At 41.9% G+C, this 19,043-nt stretch overlaps 1 protein-coding gene across 1 annotated transcript in view; it reads left to right on the forward strand.

Annotated features, from left to right (window-relative positions):
• Window positions 1-19,043, forward strand: part of ubqln4 (ubiquilin 4) — a 56,469-nt gene that overhangs the window by 24,732 nt on the left and 12,694 nt on the right. The window contains exons 3-5 of the mRNA XM_073061334.1: window positions 2,871-3,034; window positions 3,331-3,593; window positions 9,521-9,679. Coding sequence (XP_072917435.1) covers window positions 2,871-3,034; window positions 3,331-3,593; window positions 9,521-9,679 — 586 coding nt within the window. The remainder of the gene's footprint in view (window positions 1-2,870; window positions 3,035-3,330; window positions 3,594-9,520; window positions 9,680-19,043) is intronic.

Consider the following 19,043-nt stretch of genomic DNA (forward strand, 5'->3'; position numbering starts at 1 on the left):
CAGGGCTGGAGAAAGCCTCTTACCCATTCCCCATCCCCTTTTCTCTCTTTCACCTTATCTCCTTGCCTGTCCATTGCCCTCCTCTGGTGCTCCTTCTCCCCTTTTCTTTCTTCTATGGCCTTCTGTATTGGAATCCCCCTTCTCCAGCCCTGTATCTATTTCACCAATCATCTTCCCTGCTCATTACTTCAACCCTATCCTTTCCGTTTTAACCTATCGCCTTGTGTTTCTCTCTCCCCTCCCCCACCTTTTAAATCTGCTCCTCATCTTTTTTTCTCCAGTGCTGCTGAGGGGTCTTGGCCCGAAAAGTCATCTACTGTTTTCCATAGATGCTGCCTAGCCTGCTAAGTTCCTCCAGCATTTTGTCTATGTTGCCTGGAGTTCCAGCATTAGTAGATTTTCTCCTGTCTACAATCAGTTTCTTGGCTTTACTGGCGTTGATTGCAAGGTTATTATTGCAACACCATTCAATCAGCTGATCTATCTCACTCCTGTACGCCGCTTCATCACCATCTGAAATTTTGCCAACAATAGTTGTGTTATTGGCAGATTTATAGATAGCATTTGAACTTAGTTGTGGGTGCAAAGATTTGAGTCGTGGGCTAACCATACATCCTTGTGGTGCGCCAATATTGATTGTCAGTGAGGAGATGTTATTTCTGATCCGTACTGACTATGGTTTCCCAATGAGGAACTGAAGGATCCAGTTGCAGATAGAGGTACACCCCCCCAGGTTTTGGAGCTTTTTGATTAGCACTGCTTTGTTTCTGGCCATTCACTCAACTTCTTTTAACAAAATATCATAGTCCTTACTGTAATATTTTCTCCCACCTATTTCTGTGCCATTGGCAAATTTGTATCTTGCTCTCTGCTCCTTCAACAAGGCATTAATAATTTTAACCCTTATGATTATACATTTCTCAGAGATCATCACTCTATTTCCCACACTTAAAGAAGTAAATTCCTAGCCTGCTCATAACCTCTCCCTATAACTTTGGCCATTGAATCCTGGCAATATCTTTGTAAGTCTTCTCAGCACTCTTTCCAGTTTAATGGTATAACTAGGCAACCGAAACTGTACATAGTACCACAAATGTGGTTTGACCAGCGTCTTGTACAACTTCGACCTCCATACTGGTTGTCCTGACTGATGGAGGCCAACGCACCTAAAACCTATTTCACTATCCTGTCTACCTGTTATGCTGGTTTCTGTGAATGTTCTCCTAGGTCCTCTGTATACCATATTTCCTCTGTGTTGCTAATTATCTTCTCATCCTCCTTGCACTTTTATTTTATAACTTCGGGGTGCAGAGTTGTAGCTCCTTAAAAGTGGCAACACAAGTAGGAATTTACTTACCTTCGTCTGTGTTGAGTACAAAGGTCAGATAGCCTTGTTGCCATTGTAGAAAATTTTTGTTACTCCATGTTTCGAGTAGTCTGGTTGCTTCATTACAGGAAGGATGTGGAGGCTTTGCAGAGGGTGCAGAAGAGGTTCACCAGGATACTGCTATAAGGAGAGGCTGGACAAACATGGGTTGTTTCCTCTGGTACATTACAGGCTAAGAGGAGACCTGATAGAAGTTTGTAAAATTATGAATAGCATCGATTGGTAAACAGTGAGAATTTATCTCAAGGTAGAAATGTCAAATACTAGAGGGCATAAATTTAAGGTAAGTGGTGGAAATTTAAAGAGGATGTGCGGAGCAGATATTTTTATGCAGTGGTGGGAGTGTGGAAGTGGTGGAAGCAGATATGACAGCAGTGCTAAAGAGGAATAAGTCACATGAACAGACAGGGAATGAAGATAGAGACTCAGCAGGAAGATGTGCAGCTTACATTGGCATCGTGGTTGGCACAGACATCGTGGACTATAGGCATGTTCCTGTTGCAGCTGCTGTGTTCGCCCCACTCCTCATGCTGGTGACAGTAGCTGTGGTAGGCTCAGTCCGTGTAGTGGTCATGTTCACTCCAGAACAGTATAAATCTCCCCACAGAGTGTGACTATAAGGATAATAGTCCTAGTTTTGTTGAGGTATACTCTGTCCAGCTATATAGGTCCCACCTCCCTGAGGATCTAAGACCCTCTCCCACAACATGTCCCTAGCGGTGCATTTCTCTTTGGTACCCTTCCATTTTCATGCTCAATCCCTTGACGTATGCTTAATCCCTTTCCCAATTTCATCAAAGTGTAGCTCTGAAATCTGGAATTGGACCCTTTTTAACTGACACCCCTTCTGACACCTGTGGTATGAGAAATACTCTGGGGTTCTCACATGCAGCAGAATATGTTGGGAAATGCATTACTGCTTCTACTTTGCCTAGAATTGTTTCTGCTTTGATTCTGATCTAGCAGATACTCTTAACATTTGAGCCAAAATAATGTCCATAGTGCAGAACAAAATTGTTACTTGGGGCTACATCAGATTACAAGGGGAAAATATAGTTATCCGCCATGGTATTGCTAGATAGGGCAGGAAGAATGCTCTCTGTATCTAACCCATCCTCTTTCCACCTATCCATGATCATATACATGAGAGAACTCTCAAGGCAGCTTAGAGGGAGATCTACTTCTAACAAGTAGGGAGGTTTGACGAGGTGCATCACATGACATGTCTTGTGCCACACAAGATATAGAATGGGTGTCAGAAAGGGGGGAAGTGTTCTTCTCATATGCAAGTGGAACCTTTTCTATCCAAGGTTTAGATAAGTATTTTTCTTTCCATTCACATGTTCTGCACCTATGAGATGTTGGTTCTTAAGATCCAAGAGACCAGCAGTTGTTTTATTGCTTGTTGATGGATCTTGTGCAGTAAAGTTTCTCATTCACTTGCACCTTGCTGATATTGGCCTCTTGTGGTTTGTTTTACCAGGCTCCAGGACTCTGCTACACAGCCTTCAACATCGTCCAGCACTCCCAATTCTGAGGAGACCGCTACACGGACCGAGCCTACCACAGCTACTGTTACCAGCACGAGCAGTGGGGCGAACACAGCACCTGCAACAGGAACACCCACGTCTTCTCAGTCTGTATTATGTAAGATTTGTAGTTTGCACAGTGCTATTGGTTTGACTGTCTGGGGCAGATGATGATGAGGGAGCAAGGGAAAGGTCCAAGTACTATACAATGGGACGTGCTGAAGGCTGCACACATGATGGCATTCATTGAGAGCAGCATCAGACATGGATGCAATATGCTCCAAGGCTATACTGTCTGGTAGTGTATGCTTCCTTGGTCGAAAAGTCATCTGGGTGAGATGCCAGAGAGCAGGCATGAGCCAGTTAGGTTTGGAATGGCCTGTTTGTGATGAGTTTGTGTTTCTCTCTGCTTAGCTGGATTTGGTGGCATTCCTGGACTCGGGAGCCTGGGCATGGGTTCGGCAAACTTCATGGAACTACAGCAGCAGATGCAACGACAGCTCATGTCAAACCCGGACATGCTGGCCCAGATCATGGAGAATCCCTTTGTGCAAAACATGATGTCCAACCCAGACCTCATGAGGCAGATGATCATGGCGAACCCTCAGATGCAGCAGCTGATGGAGAGGAACCCAGAGATCAGTCACATGTTGAACAACCCAGAGTTAATGAGACAGGTGAAGATCTCTCATTGCTGTGTTCCTTTAAACTGAGGTTTAATTGAATTGCCAGAGTGCAGTTCAACTGATGCTGCTAAAAGAGATAACTGGTCCTTACTCAGACCTTTGCTGTTCTGGGTTTTATATAAAAATAAAATTACCTGGATTAAAATGCAAATATGTTGGGAAGTTTGCAGGTAATACGAAGATTGATGGTAATATTGTAGTGTAGAAGGTTGCCACATCATACAGCAATATATATAATATAGAATAGTACAGCACATTACAGGCTCTTCGGCCCACAATGTTGTGCCGACCCTCAAACCCTGCCTTCCATATAACCCCCCACCTTAAATTCCTCCATATGCCTGTTTAGTAGTCTCTTAAATTTCACTAGTGTATCTGCCTCCACCACTGACTCAGGCAGTGCATTCCACGCACCAACCACTCTCTGAGTGAAAAACCTTCCTCTAATATCCCCCTTGAACTTCCCTCCCCTTACCTTAAAGCGATGTCCTCTTGTACTGAGCAGTGGTGCCCTGGAGAAGAGGTGCTGTGTCCTCTTGTACTGAGCAGTGGTGCCCTGGAGAAGAGGTGCTGGCTGTCCACTCTGTCTATTCCTCTTAATATCTTGTACACCTCTATCATGTCTCCTCTCATCTTCCTCCTCTCCAAAGAGTAAAGCCCTAGCTCCCTTAATCTCTGATCATAATCCATACTCTCTAAACCAGGCAGCATCCTGGTAAATCTCCTCTGTACCCTTTCCAATGCTTCCACATCCTTCCTATAGTGAGGCGACCAGAACTGGACACAGTACTCCCAAGTGTGGCCTAACTAGAGTTTTATAGAGCTGCATCATTACATCGCGTCTCTTATATCAATTGCAGATACAGGCAAAGGGATGCAGATAGTTTAATTCGGGCAAGTGTGAGGTGTTGTACTTCTGGAGATCAAATGAAAAGTAAGATGGAGCTCCTCATGAATTGACACAGTTGAGGGATTTCACATTGGAACAATAAACCAATTGGTTTATTAGAATTTACCAATTTGATTGAGTTTTTTGACAAGGTTTTTTGACCTTGAAGTGACAAGGTGACGAGAGAGATTGATGAAGGTGATCTAGTGGATGTTCTCTGCATGGATTTTAGTGAGGCGCTTGACAGAGTCCCTCATGGGAGGCTAACACAGAAGATTAGGATGTTTGGATTCAGAACTGGCTTGTTCATGAAGACAGGGTAGTGGTCGAAGGGACTTATTCGAGTTGGAGGTCTGTAATCAGAGGTGTTCCACAGGAATCTGTGCTGGTACTTCTGCTATTTTGATGTATATAAATGACTTGGATGAAAATGTAGGTGTGTACGTTAGTAAGTTTGTGGATCATACCAAGATTGGTGGAGTTATTGACGGTGTAGAAGACTGGCAAAGAATACAGCACAATTTCAATCAGTTGCAGATATGGGCAGAGAAATGGCAGTTGGAGTTTATCCCGGATAAATGTGGCACCTTGCTAGGGCAAATGCAAGAGCTGAGTTGAGAAATCTCAGGGCCCAAATTCATAGCTCCTTGGAAGTGGCTACACAGGTCGATAAGGTGGTTAAGAAGGCTTTAAGAAAATTTTGCTTTTATAAGTCAAGGCATTGAGTTCAAAAGTCAAGAGGTTCTGTTATAACTTTATAAAATTCTGGTTAAACCACACCTGGAATATTGCATACATTTCTGGTCACCCCACTATAGGAAGGATGTTGAGGCTTTGGAGAGGGTGCAAAAGAGGTTTACCAGAATGCTGCCTGATTTAGAGGGCATGTGCTATCATGAGGCTGGACAAACTTGGGGTTTTTTTCTGGCATGGCAGAGGTTGAGAGGAGATCTGATAGGTTTGTAAGATTGTGATAGTCATAGATAGAGTAGACAGGGAGCATCTTTTTCTCAGGGTGGAAATGTTTTATTACCAGAGGGCATGCATTGAAGGTGAGAGGGGATAGGTTCAGAGGGGATGTGAGGGGTAAGTTTTTTTACTCAGAGTGGTGGATGCCTGGAATGTGCTGCCTGGTTTGGTGGTAGAGGCAAATACATTAGAGACTTTTAAAAATTGTTCAGATAGGCACAAGAATATGAGGAAAATGGAGGGATATGGGCTTTGTGTAGGTAGGAAAGATTAGTTTTTTGAGGGGGATGTTTGATTTACCTTTTAGCTGGTTCGACACAACATTGTTTCCATGTTGCAATGTTCTATGTTCAGACTGTTAATGACAGGTCCCTTAACAGTGTGATGTACAAAGGGATTCTAGGGTCCAAATCCATATCTCCCTGAAAGTGACTGCACAAATCAATAGGCTGGTAGAGACAAATCAGAAGTCAGGAAGTTAGGTTGCAACTTTATAAAAGTTCTAGTCCTGACGAAGGGTCTTGGCCCGAAACGTCAACAGTGCTTCTCCTTATAGATGCTACCTGGCCTGCTGTGTTCCACCAGCATTTTGTGTGTGGTGTTTGAATTTCCAGCATCTGCAGATCTTCTCATGTTTGCTTTATAAAACCCTGGTTAGGTTGCATCTGGAGTAGGGTCAAAATGTCTAATACTAGAGAGCATACATTTAAGGTGAGGGAGTAAGTACAAAGGAAATGTACAGGACAGGGTTCTTCTACACAGTGTTTGGTCCTTCGAATGTGTTGCTGGGGGTTACAGTGGAGACTGATACAGTCGAGTCATTTAGATATGCAGGGAGTAGAGGAATATATGCAATATGAAGGCAGAGGCATTAGGGTGTTGTTTATTGGCAATCAATATCATTGGCTTTGCTAAAATCCACATAGGTAACATCCACTGCCTTGCTTTCATCAGCTTACCTGATAACCATGCATAAAGCAATGTTGTCTATCCCTAAACAGTCCCTTCCTATCCAAATACTTGCATATCAGGTCCCTTATAAAACCTTCCAATAACTTTCCCACTACTGATGTCACCTCACCAGCCTATAATTTCCTGGCTTATTCTTAGAGCCTTACTTAAACAATGCAACAACATTAGCTATCCTCCAATCCTCCAGGATGTCCCACATGGGAAGTTGGTCAGGAAGGTTCATTCGCTTGGCATTCAAGACAAGGTAATGAATTGGATTAGATCGTGGCTTTGTGGGAGAAGCCAAAGGGTGGTAGTAGATGGTTGCCTCTCTGACTAGATCAGCTGGTGGCGCAGTGACATCAGCGCAGGACTCTGGAACGGAGGTTCTGGGGTTCGAATCCAGTTGGGCCGTTCCCGAGTACACTTTCCATCCTTGCCGGGTTGAGTGTTGAGCTCGCAACTTGACCTCATAAAATAAAGAAAATACTGCAAAATGTTAGTGTGAGGAATGGTGTGCCACACAGTATTTCGTTCCACGCCTTGTAAGGCATGAAAATGCCCGACGCTGGCTTCTCAGGCCTGAGTCATCATCAACTCTGACTAGAGGCCTTTGACTAATGGTGTGCTGCAGAGATCGATGCTGGGTCCATTGTTGTTTGTCATCTACATATATCAACAATCTGGATGATAATATGGTAAACTGGATTAGCAGATTTGCAGATGACACCAGGATTGGGGGTATAGTGGACAGCGAGGAAGACTATCAAAGCTTTCAGATGGAATTTAATGCAGACGTGTTGCATTTTTCGAGGATCAAACAGGGTAGGTCTTACATGGTATCAATGTATTGAGTACAGGAGTTGGGATGTTAAAATTGTATAAGACATTGGTGAGCCCTAATTTGGAGTACTGTGTGCAGCTTTTGTCACCTACCTACAGGAAAGATGTAAATAACATTGAAAATGTGCAGGCAAAATTAGCAAGGATGTGCCTGGGACTTGAGGACCTGCGTTATAAGGAAGGGTTGAATAGTTTAGGACTTTATACCGAAGAATTGAGGGGAGATTTTATATAGGAATACAAAATTATGAGGGGTATCGATAAGGTAAAGGCTTTTTCCACTGAGGTCATGTGTTAATGGTGAAAGGTGAAGTGTTTGAGGGGAACCTGAAGGGGAACTTCTTCACACAAAGGGTGGTGAGAGTGTGGAACAAGCTGCCAGCACAAGTGTTGGATGTGAGCTCAATTTCCAAATTTAAGAGAAATTTGGTTGGGTACATGGATAGGAGAGATATGGAGGGCTATGGGCTGGATGCAGACAGATTAGACTAGGCATGGACTAGATGGGCCAAAGAACCTGTTTCTGTGTGACTGTATAAATTAGCAGGTCAGTTAACATCTATGGAAATGAATAAACAGTTGACGTTTTGGACTGAGACCCTTCTTCGGGACTGGACAGGCAGAGGGAAGATGCCAGAATTTAAAAGATGGTGGGGAGGAGAAGGAGTTACAAGCCTAAAGGTGATGGGTGAAGGTGGGGGGGGGGGGGGGAAATAAACTGGTAGGTGATGAGTAGAAAAGTTAAATGATTGGAATAAAAGGGATCTGGTACTAGAGGATCATGGGAGAAAGAGAAGGAAGAGTGACACCAAGGGGAGGTGATAGACTTGTGAGGAGAAAGGGTAAATGGGGTCCAGAATGGGAAAATGGAAGGGGAGGAGGAAAAGTACCAGAATTTGAAGAAATTAATGTTCATGTCATCGTTAGAAACTACCTAGATGGAATATAATATGTTGCTCCTCCACCCTGCGTGTGTTCTGATCGCAGCAGAAAAGGAGGCCATGGACTGACATGTCTGAATGGGAATGAGAGTGTCTGGAATGTGATGCCAGGGATGGTGGTGAAAGCAGTTAAGACAATGGCATATAAGTGACTTTTAAATGAACACCTGAATATGTAGGGATATGAATCACATAGAGTTAGAAGAGATTTAGTTTAGTTTGGCATTGCGTTCAGTACAGACTTTGTGGGTTGAAGGGCATATTCCTGTGTTGTACTTTTCTGAGTTACAAAGGTTTAAATGAAGATTCCCATTGCCTCATACAATCCATTCCCATTAGTAATACCAGCTCATTCCCTTCCTCTATGGCCCACTCTCCTCTCCGATCAGCTCCTATCAGATTCCTCATTCTCCAGTTACTTACCTTTTCCATCTGTCAACCTTCCAGCTTCTTACTTCATTCCCCCCCCCCCCAGCCACCTGGCTTCACCTATCACCACCGATGAAGGATCTTGGCCCAAAACCTCATCTTGATATTCATTTCAATGGGTGCTGCCTGACCTGCTGAGTTCTTCCAACATTTTGTGTGTTACCTTAAATGTCTGTCCTTAAGGTTTGACATTTCCCCAAGGGAAAATGATAGGTCACTGTTCCATTTTCTCAGATGTAAATTGTGCTGTAATTTGCATTGATCACCTGAGCAGTACTGGACCAGAGAGGGATGAATGTAAGGGAAGTTCACTCACCAGTATCTGCATTGTGTCCTTAATAAATAGGATTTGCTATGCTGATTCAACACAAACCAAATGCTGGTGGAACACAGCAGGCCAGGCAGCATCTATAGGAAGAAGTACAGTCGACGTTTTGGGCTGAGACCCTTCATCAGGACTAACTGAAAGAAGAGATAGAGATTTGACAGTAAGAGATGCTGATGGTGTCATTTGTAGCCAGCAGTCATTGACTGCTGTGGGGTGATAGGGTTACTGTCACCCTTGGCAGGAATGAGTGTTTCAACAGGTTGGACAGTATTTATGGGGAGAGAAGCCAATCTCCCACGTTATGTGGTAGTTCTGATGAAGGATTTTCAAACAATAAATGTTTAACTGTTTCTCACTTTTGAGATGCTACCTGATCTGCTGAGCACTATCTGTTAAGTATTCCAGAGTCTGTAGTATTTATGTAGCTTTAGTAGTGCAAAATGGATTGTCTTTGAGTTTTAAACACTTCAGATTTAAGAGCAATATCTTACCCTGACCGAGTCCATCTGCACATCTGTGTTTAATTTTTAATAATCCTAAGTATATCCTCTATCATTACCCTATATAGACCATGGAACTGGCTCGGAACCCAGCTATGATGCAAGAAATGATGAGGAACCAGGACAGGGCACTCAGCAACCTGGAGAGCATCCCCGGTGGCTACAATGCTCTGCGGCGTATGTACACTGACATCCAGGAGCCCATGTTCAGTGCGGCCAGAGAACAGGTAGCTTCATTTCCTTGTTCCATAATTGCACCAGGAATAACACCAGGGTACAATACTGCTGGAGACAGGTCTGCAGCATGACACCAGGATGCAAAACTTGTGAGGATGGGACAGTCACTGTATAACACTAGGGTACTGCACAGGTCTGTCACTATAACACCAGGGTACGGTACTAGTGGGAACAGGTCTATCATTGTATAGTACTAGGGTATGGAACTGGTGGGGATGGGTCTATTACTGCCAGTAGATGGAGACAAAGCACCACACATTATGAAAATATTCCAGCAGTAAAACAAAGTATGCACATTACAGAGTAATCAAAAACTACTTCAATTATATAATATCAAAAAATATACCTGTTGTTAAAAGCATTTGTAGCATTACATCAGGAACACTTATTCAAGTTTGGATTATTCTGGTGATGATCACCTTTAAACAAATGCCAAATAAAATCCATAATGTCCAATAATTATACTTGTGTTTGAAGTCTTCTCACAACAGTTGTCTTAATCTGGAGTCACTTTAGCTTACTTGCAGTGGGTTGGTGTGTATCTACTTTATTTTACCTTGTACAACTGCAGAATTGGTAATTAACAGTAGTTGTTAAAGCCCTATCCACCAAGTTCCCAGTGGTTCCTTATGTGATTTCTTGAGCAGGATCTCTTCCCAGGAACCGTGGTGTGTACTACTTCTGATGGACTACTTTAAGCAGTCAATAACTTGTTGAGAAACAGACTGAACAACTTGGGTTAATTTCCATAAGACCATACAATATAGGAGCAGAATTAGGTCATTTGGCTCATCCAGTCTTCTGCCTTCTCCCCACATCCCTTCATGCCCTGACCAATCAATCAATCAACCTCTGCCTTAAATATAAATAGACCTGGCCTCCACAGCTGCCTGTGGCAAATAATTCCACAGATTTGCCACTCTCTGATTAAAATTTCTCCTCCATTCTAAAAGGACACCCCTCTATTCTGAGACTGTGTCCTCTGGTCTTAGACTCTCCCACCTTAGGAAACACCTCCACATCTACTCTATGAAGGCCTTTCACCATTTGATAGGTTTCAATGAGGTCACCCCTCATTCTTCTAAATTCTACTGAATACAGACCTGAGCCATCAAACGCTCTTTATATGACAAGCCATTCAATCCTGGAATCATTTTTGTGAATCTCCTTTGAACCCTCTGTAGTTTCAGCACATCCTTTCTAAGATAAGGGGCCCAAGCCTGCTCACAATACTCCAAGTGAGGCCTCACCAGTCCTTTATAAAGACCCAACATTACAACCTTGCTTTTATATTCTAGACCTCTTGAAATGAAGGCATTTGCCTTCCTCACCACAGACTCAAACAGCAAATTAATCTTTAGGGAATCCTGCACAAGGACTTTCAAGTCCCTTTGCACCTCATGTTTTTTGTGTTTTCTCTCCATTTAGAATGTAGTCTCCCCTTTCATTTTTTCTACCAAAGTGCATGACAGTACATTTCCTGACTCTGTATTCCACCTTCCATTTCTTTGCCCATTATCCCAATCTATTTGTTCTTTTGTAGCTCAAAACTACCTACCCCTCCATCTATTTTCATATTGTCTGCAAATTTTTTTTAACAAAGTCATTCCATCATTCCATCATTCAGACATTGACATATAACGTAAAAGAATCTATCCCAACACAGACCCCTGCAGAACACCACTAGTCACCGACAGCCAGCCAGAAAAGGCTCCCTTTATTCTCATTTTTTACCTCCTGCCAATCAACCACTGCTTTATCCATGCTAAAAACTTTACTGTAATACCATAGTTTCGTACTTTGTTTAGCAGCCTCATGTTGCACCTTGTCAAAGGCCTTCTGAAAATCCAAGTATACAACATCAATCAATTCTTTTTTGTCTAATCTGCTTGTTATTTCTTCAAGGCATTCCAACAGATTTATCAGGCAAGATTTTCCCTTTAATAAACTATGCTAACTACACCCTATTTTATCATGTGCCTCCAAGTACCCTGAGACCTCATCCTTAATAATCGACTGACATCTTCCCAACCATTGAGGTCAGGCTAACTGGCTCTAGTTTCCCTTCTTCTGCCTGTCTCTCTTCTTGAAGAATGGAGTGACATTAGCAATTCTATACTCTTCTGGAACCATTCCAGAATCTAGTGATTCTTGAAAGATCATTACTAATGCCTCCACTATTTCTTCAGCCACCTCTTTTAAAACTCTGGGTGTACACCATCTGATCCAGATGACTTACCTGCCTTCAGCCCTTTCGGTTTCCCTAGAACCGTCTCTCCAGTTATGGTAACTTCACACACTTCCTCTTCTAACACATGGAATTTTCACCATACTGCTAATGTCTTCCACATGAAAACTGATGCAGAATACCTATTCAGTTCATCTGTCATTTCATTGCCCCCCCCCCCCCCCATTATTACCTCTTCAGCATCATTTTCTAGCAGTCCGATTTCACACAATAATCAACTAAGTTATCTGCTATAATGTGTATGTCAGGCTATCAGAGACTGAACCTCCCAGTAGTGACATCAGAAGCTTTGGTACCCCTTCAAATGGACTCAGTTTTGTTTTCTTGTTTGGGGTTACTCTGATACTGCATAAAAACTAAAGGAAGAGCTTTAGGCCATGGTACTCCTTCCTTGTGATACTTTGTGGCTGTGTGGCAGTAGCTTTTGCTCGGATGGTTTCCATCCATATTGAAAATGTGTCCACTATTGTTTGGACATCTGAATATCCTTGTCACTTTGGTAAAGTAATGTAGCCCACTAGTAGATGTGAAAATGAACCAGGTAGGGCAGGAGCACTTAGTTGAGGTTGCTTTTCTGTTCATCCAGTGTTTGTTTTCTGGCATGTCATACATCTCAAATGTTTGTCAAGCTTGCATCCTGAACTTTGGATTCCAACACCAATGGGAGAACCCATCAATCAGCTTTTGCACTCCAATGTATCCTATGGAGTGTATCTGCTGTGCCAGATAAGGAAGCAGTTCAATTGGGTCCACTAGTGTATGACTAGTGCCATATCTCCATACTCCATCATTTAACAACCCGTCATTTTCCATGCAGTACCACTTCTCTTGATTTGAGTGTTCATTTTTGCAATTCTTGAATATCTTGTATGTTCATCTATGATGCAGAGTTCAACTTGGTTTCCACAGTTTCAGTTATCATGTTTTCTATTTCTTATATTTTCTTTATTCCTTCCCTTGTTGCTGTATATGCAGTTTTATCTGTCAATGGGTTTTCACAGCTTTCTGTTGTGGTCATTTTGGAGTGACCTTTACATTTCGATATAGCAAATTTTGATGGTAGTTGTGTGACTTCCAAAGGTTCTCATACAGTTGGGCATTCTTGATTGAACTTCCCATTGCTGTAAGAGATTTTCTTTGTCTCCATAAATTTCCAAAATCATGAATAACTAAAAGCATATCGAGAATCAGTGTAATGTTAGCTGATCTTCCTTCTGCTAGTTTACAGGCTTCAATCAAAACTTTCAGTTCTGACTGTTGTGCAGAGGTACAAGGGGTCATGTTTCTTGAGACCATCACTTCATTTTCTGTGACAACAGCTCAACCAGCCAATCAGGTTGTTCCCTCAATGGTTGAGGAGCCATGTTTAAAGAATCAGATCTGGGATCAACAAAGGCACTTCTTTATGGTAATTTGCATTTTCTTGGTATGTGATTGTTCTTGCACTGTCTTGATCAATCATAGTCTTCCATGTCCAAGGCAACAGTGTAGCTGGATTCACTGGACTTGTTCATTGAATGATAATATTAGGTGCCTCAAGAATAGTGAACCACTTGGACCCCTGAACAACTGACACTTGAGAGGCCTTTTTCATAGTCAGTGGAGTACACCCTGTATGCAGACACTGAGCGTTTAAACTCTGTTCCACCTTGATGTTAGAAGCATTCATGACTACCAGGTAGTTTGCCTGAACTGCTCGTAGGAACTAACCCCATCTTAAAGCTGTTTAAGTCCAATTTAGCAGCGTTAGTATCACCTTTAAAGTTTGAAAAGCTTTCATCTGTTCTTCATTAAGAGTACAGGGTTGCCTGAGTTCTTGGTGTCTTTCAGCAGACTAATGAGGGGTTGAGCATTTTCAGCATGTGAATAGAAGTGATTGGTTGCTGGACTGTTGTAGATGATTTTGCTGATATAATGGCCTTTTGCACAACCTTCAATGATTTCTCATTTTGGGAAATTTTCTGTCCCAAGTAAAGCACTTCCTCTTGTTGCAATTGTACTTTGTCCAAGTTTGCTTTATGTCCCTTGAAGGCTAGGTAATTGAGCAAATAAAGTACTTCGCATTCATTTCCAACTAGTAAATTAACATATTGTTTCGAATTCCAGTTCACTTGTTCTGATTAGCAGCTGTGGACAGCTGGTTCATCTGTACTGATCTTATTTGGACTTCAAAATCTTGGTCCACTTGTTTGGCATTTTGCACCAGGAAGGAAATGGTAGTTTCACTCTGATTTACTTTCATTAGCTTCACCATTTTGACAACTCTGGTTTCAGACCATCCATGAAGGTCAACTTGAGGGAGTCATATGTGTGTTCTTCCATATTCAGTTGAACTCCTGAGTAGCTGATCCAAACTGTCCAATATTTCATATTCAGAAACATCCTCTGAAACTTTTTGTTTACAATCAATCACTTTCTTACTATCAATCTATTCTGGGGATTGTCATTCCAACCATTTCTGTTTGCATCCCAACCATCTTTCCACTCGACGTGTCAACTGTCTTATTTGCTGGGAAGTCAGCATGGAAGTTAAAATTTGGATGCCATCATATGGATGTAATTTGTATATGTTCTTAATTCATTGAAGTTCAGCCCAAGTCTTTAAGCTTCCTTTGTTAGGAGGTAGAATTTCTTCAGACAAATGGACCAATTGGTCAAGCTTTCCTGGCTCTGGTGGTTGATGTTAAACCTCCAGTCATCCTACATAAATTTCATTTTCAATCTTGCATGTTTTCACTTCATTAGTTTTTATTGGGGCAATTAGACCAATTAGCTCATCACTGTCATCAGTTAAGGCACCACGGGTCTCTGAGTCAGTGTTATACTTACTTTGCAGTTCCTTTGAGTTCCCACGGTGTTGCTGTTTCTGGGGCCTAGTCTTTGTTGGCTGTGTTCCAACATAAGTGACATCACTGTTAACATTGCCTGCTGGGTTGGCAGATACACCCACTAAAGGTTGTTGCTGTGCAGCACAAGTCTGTTTCAGATGGTCTTGTAATTCGAGACAGTCAAGGACGCCATGCAATTTGATAGGGGTGCATTTATGAAGGGCAACTCGCTCAGTTAACAGAGATTTGTTCACTAGACATTTTACCATTTTTCTCATACTGTTCTTTCGGCATGTTACTTATTTCTTACTTTTGATTAGTTAAATTAATTACTAGCTCAGTTGGCTTGATTTAGTTCACACTTTTTCTACTTTAGCTTGTTTACTTTTTCTTAGCTTTGATAAGACTGCTGCGAAGTTCTGGCTGTTTTTTTTATCAACAACATTTTTTGAATCTTATTACATATTTTTTCAACTTTAGCCATTGTATTAAGTTTGATCTTAATAAGTACTCTTCAAGAATTTATATTCCATTTGCTATTGTTCCCTGTAGCCTAAAACGATGTTACTCACTATCAATGACTCCACCAATTTTCATGTCATTTGTGAATTTATGTGCCTTATGTTATATTCTTAATAAAGACAAACAGTGTGGTTAAAACTAACACATTTTTATTGACCTGAGTGCGCCACCAGCTCACCAACGTCACTTCTGGTTCCAGGTGAACCACCTGCATTGCTCACTGGGAACATAATAAAGCGTGTGTTCTTTATTATATACACACACATAATAACACATTTTCCACTTTAAAGGAGAAACAAACATAATGTTATGCTTTCATATACCTGCTTCCTAACAATAATATTTACATTGACTTCAATTGTAATGAGCAAATACAGACCCTTATTCACTCAGCAACTCTCAATCAGTCTCTGAGGTGGTTTGCTGATCCTTTTTGATCTGCTATTTGTCTTCAGAGATGTATTGCTTTCACTAGCTGCATTAATATTGGTGTCTTTTTGAGAACTCTGAACAGCAAGTATAGTTCTTACATCTGTTGGCCCCTTTGGTGTACTGACAGGTGACATGACTCAGCTATGGTTGGAGCTTGCGGTCTTAGGTCCTCACCAGGGTGCCCTTTATACATCTTGTAAAGCATTTCCTTGCATAGCGACATTGGAATCACTAATCTGTTTCCTTTGAAGACCATATCTTCTGCTATTGACAGTTCAGCTCTGCATGCACATTAATCCCAAATACATATTAGATGGTCATTCTTAGTTGCTGACCATCTTTTCTGTTTTTTTGAGTACTTTCATTATTTCATCCGTCCCTGCTGCTGTTGTAATCTTTGCTGTTTAATTGGAAGATACTGGAATGGAGGTGACAATCATGTCAACATAGGCCTGTATATCAGCATTAAACTCTTGGTTACTCTTCTCGTTGACTACTTGAGACAGTGCATTGTCAGCAAGCTATCTTTACCTGGTATGTAGATTATCTTCATGTCATATTTCTGCAGCCTTATGGACATGTGCTGTATTCTCATGCAACAGTCATTTAGCGGTTTAGACATAATTGAGACCAGTGGTTTATGGTCTGTCTCCACTTCAAAAGTTTGTCCAAAGATATACTGATGGAATCTTTTGCATGCATATGATCTGGCAAGAAGCTCTTTCTCTTATCTGTGCATAATTGGCTTCCATGCTTGTTAAAGCCCTTGATGCATAGGCCACCGGTTGCCATGTGTCATTATGCTCATCCAAGTGGATCCCCAAACGATGATGTCATCCATTATGGTCAGAAAGGGCAGGTCCTTTTTGACAAACTTACTGGAGTTCTTTGAGGACATAATGAGTGCAGTGGATAGAGGGGAACAGGTGAATATTGTATACTTGGATTTCCAGAAGGCGTTCAATAAGGTGCCGCACAATGAGATACGGATGAATGGAATCGGAGGAAGTTTATTGACATGGATAGTGGATTGGTTAACCAATAGAAGCGAGAGAGTTGGTATAAATGGGTGTTTCTCTGGTTGGTAGTCAGTGGTGAGTGGAGTGCCGCAAGGGTCGGTGCTGAACCCGCAGCTGTTTATCATTTATTTGGAAGATTTAGAAGAGGGGACTGAGTGTAGCGCAGCAAAATTTGCTGATGACGCTAAACTGAGTGGAAAAGCAAATTGTACAGAGGCTGTAGAGAGTCTACAGAGGGATATAGATAGGCTAAGTGAGTGGGCCAAAGTCTGACAGATGGAATACAACTTTGGTAAATGCGAGATCATCCTCTTTGGAAGGAATAGTAGAAGAGCAGATTATTATTTAAATGGTGAAAGATTGCAGCATGCTGTTGTGCAAGGGAACTTGGAAGTGCTTGTGCATGAATTGCAAAAATGTTGGCTTGCAGGTACAACAGGTTATTAAGAAGGCAAATGGATTGTTGGCCTTCATTACTAGAGGGATTGAATTCAAGAACAGGGAGGTCATGCTGCAACTATACAGGGTACTGGTGAGACTGTGCCTGGAGTACTGTGTGCAGTTCTGGTGTCCATACTTGAGGAAGGATATACTGGCTTTGGAGGTAGTGGAGAGGAGGTTCACCAGGTTGATTCCAGAGATGAAGGGGTTAACCTATGAGGAGACATTGAGTCACCTGGGACTATACTCTTTGGAATTCAGAAGAATGAGAGGGAATCTTATAGAAACATACAAAATTTTGAAAGGGATCGATAAGATAAAAGTAGGAAAGTTGTTTCCATTGGTAGGTGATACTAGAACTAGGGGACAATGCCTCAAGATTCAGGGGAGAAGATTTAGGATGGAGATGAGGAGAAGCTGTTTTTCCCCAGAGAATGGTGAATCTCTGCCCAGGGAAGCTGTCGAGCCTTCTTCACTAAATGTATTTAAGATACAGTTACATAGATTTTTACATAGTAGGGGAATTAAGGGTAATGGGGAAAAGGCAGATAGATGGAGCTGAGTTTACGGACAGATCAGCCATGATCTTATTGAATGGTGGGGCAGTGTCAATGGACCAAATGGCCTACTCCTGCTCCTATTTCTTATTTTCTTATGTATATGGCAGGACTTTCCATAAGTTGGATATGTCTTTGGGATGTGCCTACCTCCACATTTGCTATTTGATCCTACTACTTTGCTATGCTGTTGTTTTGGCAAATACCTTGTCCTCTGCCCCTCTGTTTTCACAGGATGCATTGTTGTTTCTGGCCTGTACAGCTCCTTGGTTTGTGCTTGTGTGGTCTCCGCTGCCCTGCACACATCCACAGCCTTTTCCAGCATTCATTTTGTTTTTCTCACAGAGCAGGCTTTCTCGAAGTTCATTATCTAGGATTCTGCAAACTTTTTGTCTCTAACTAGTGAGTCACTCAAATCTCCAAACTCACAGAACTTACTCAGTGTGTGAAGCTCAGCTAAGTATTGGTTGAAGTTGACACTTTGCTTCTGGTCACAGGAAAAGAGCTTGTATCTTTTCAAATGTGGTGTTCTAATTTGGACAAAATACTCCTCAGATTTTTTCATCAGAGTGACCAATGTAAGAGCTGTCTCATCAATTTGAAAGCTGTTACAGATGTCCAAAGCATCTTCGCCAATTATGTGTAGAAAGATAAACTCCTTCAGTTTTTCATCCGCCCTTCTGGCTTTACTGGCTGCTAAATATATATTCAATCACTGTTTGAAGCATTTCCAGTTATCTGTTAAATTGCTGTTAAACTACAGGTGCATTACGACTTAGGTTATCCATTGTGGGGATTTTCGGTGTTGCTCACCTTAATCTTTTGGTGGCCTTCTGGATGCAATAAGCTTGGTTGACCTCCTTGCTGTTACCACCTTCCATTCTCAGGCTTTTCTTTCCCACCAGAACTAGCTTAGTCGCTCGCGGTATTCCTTTGGTACCGACTTCTGACTGCATGTTATGCTTCTTAATAAAGACAAACAACGCGAGTAAACTAACATATTTGTATCAACAGTAATGGCTTCTGCTCGACCTGAGCATGCGCTACTAGCTAACCAACATCGACTCTGGTTCCTGGTGAATACCCATATTGCACAATGGGAACTTAAGTTCTTTATTATGTATGCACATCATAACATGCCTTCTATATTCATATTCAAGTCATTAACAGAATGAACCTAGCACTGCTGGTCTCAAAAAGGACCTATAGTTATACCTTTTATTTCCTATTACCAAGCCAACATCAGATCCATTTTGCCAACTTGCCAACTTTTGTTTTGGTCATTTTACTGTGTGGGATGTCAAAGG

The sequence above is a fragment of the Hemitrygon akajei genome, chromosome 11 (genome assembly GCF_048418815.1).
Source record: "Hemitrygon akajei chromosome 11, sHemAka1.3, whole genome shotgun sequence".
Lineage (NCBI taxonomy): Eukaryota > Metazoa > Chordata > Chondrichthyes > Myliobatiformes > Dasyatidae > Hemitrygon > Hemitrygon akajei.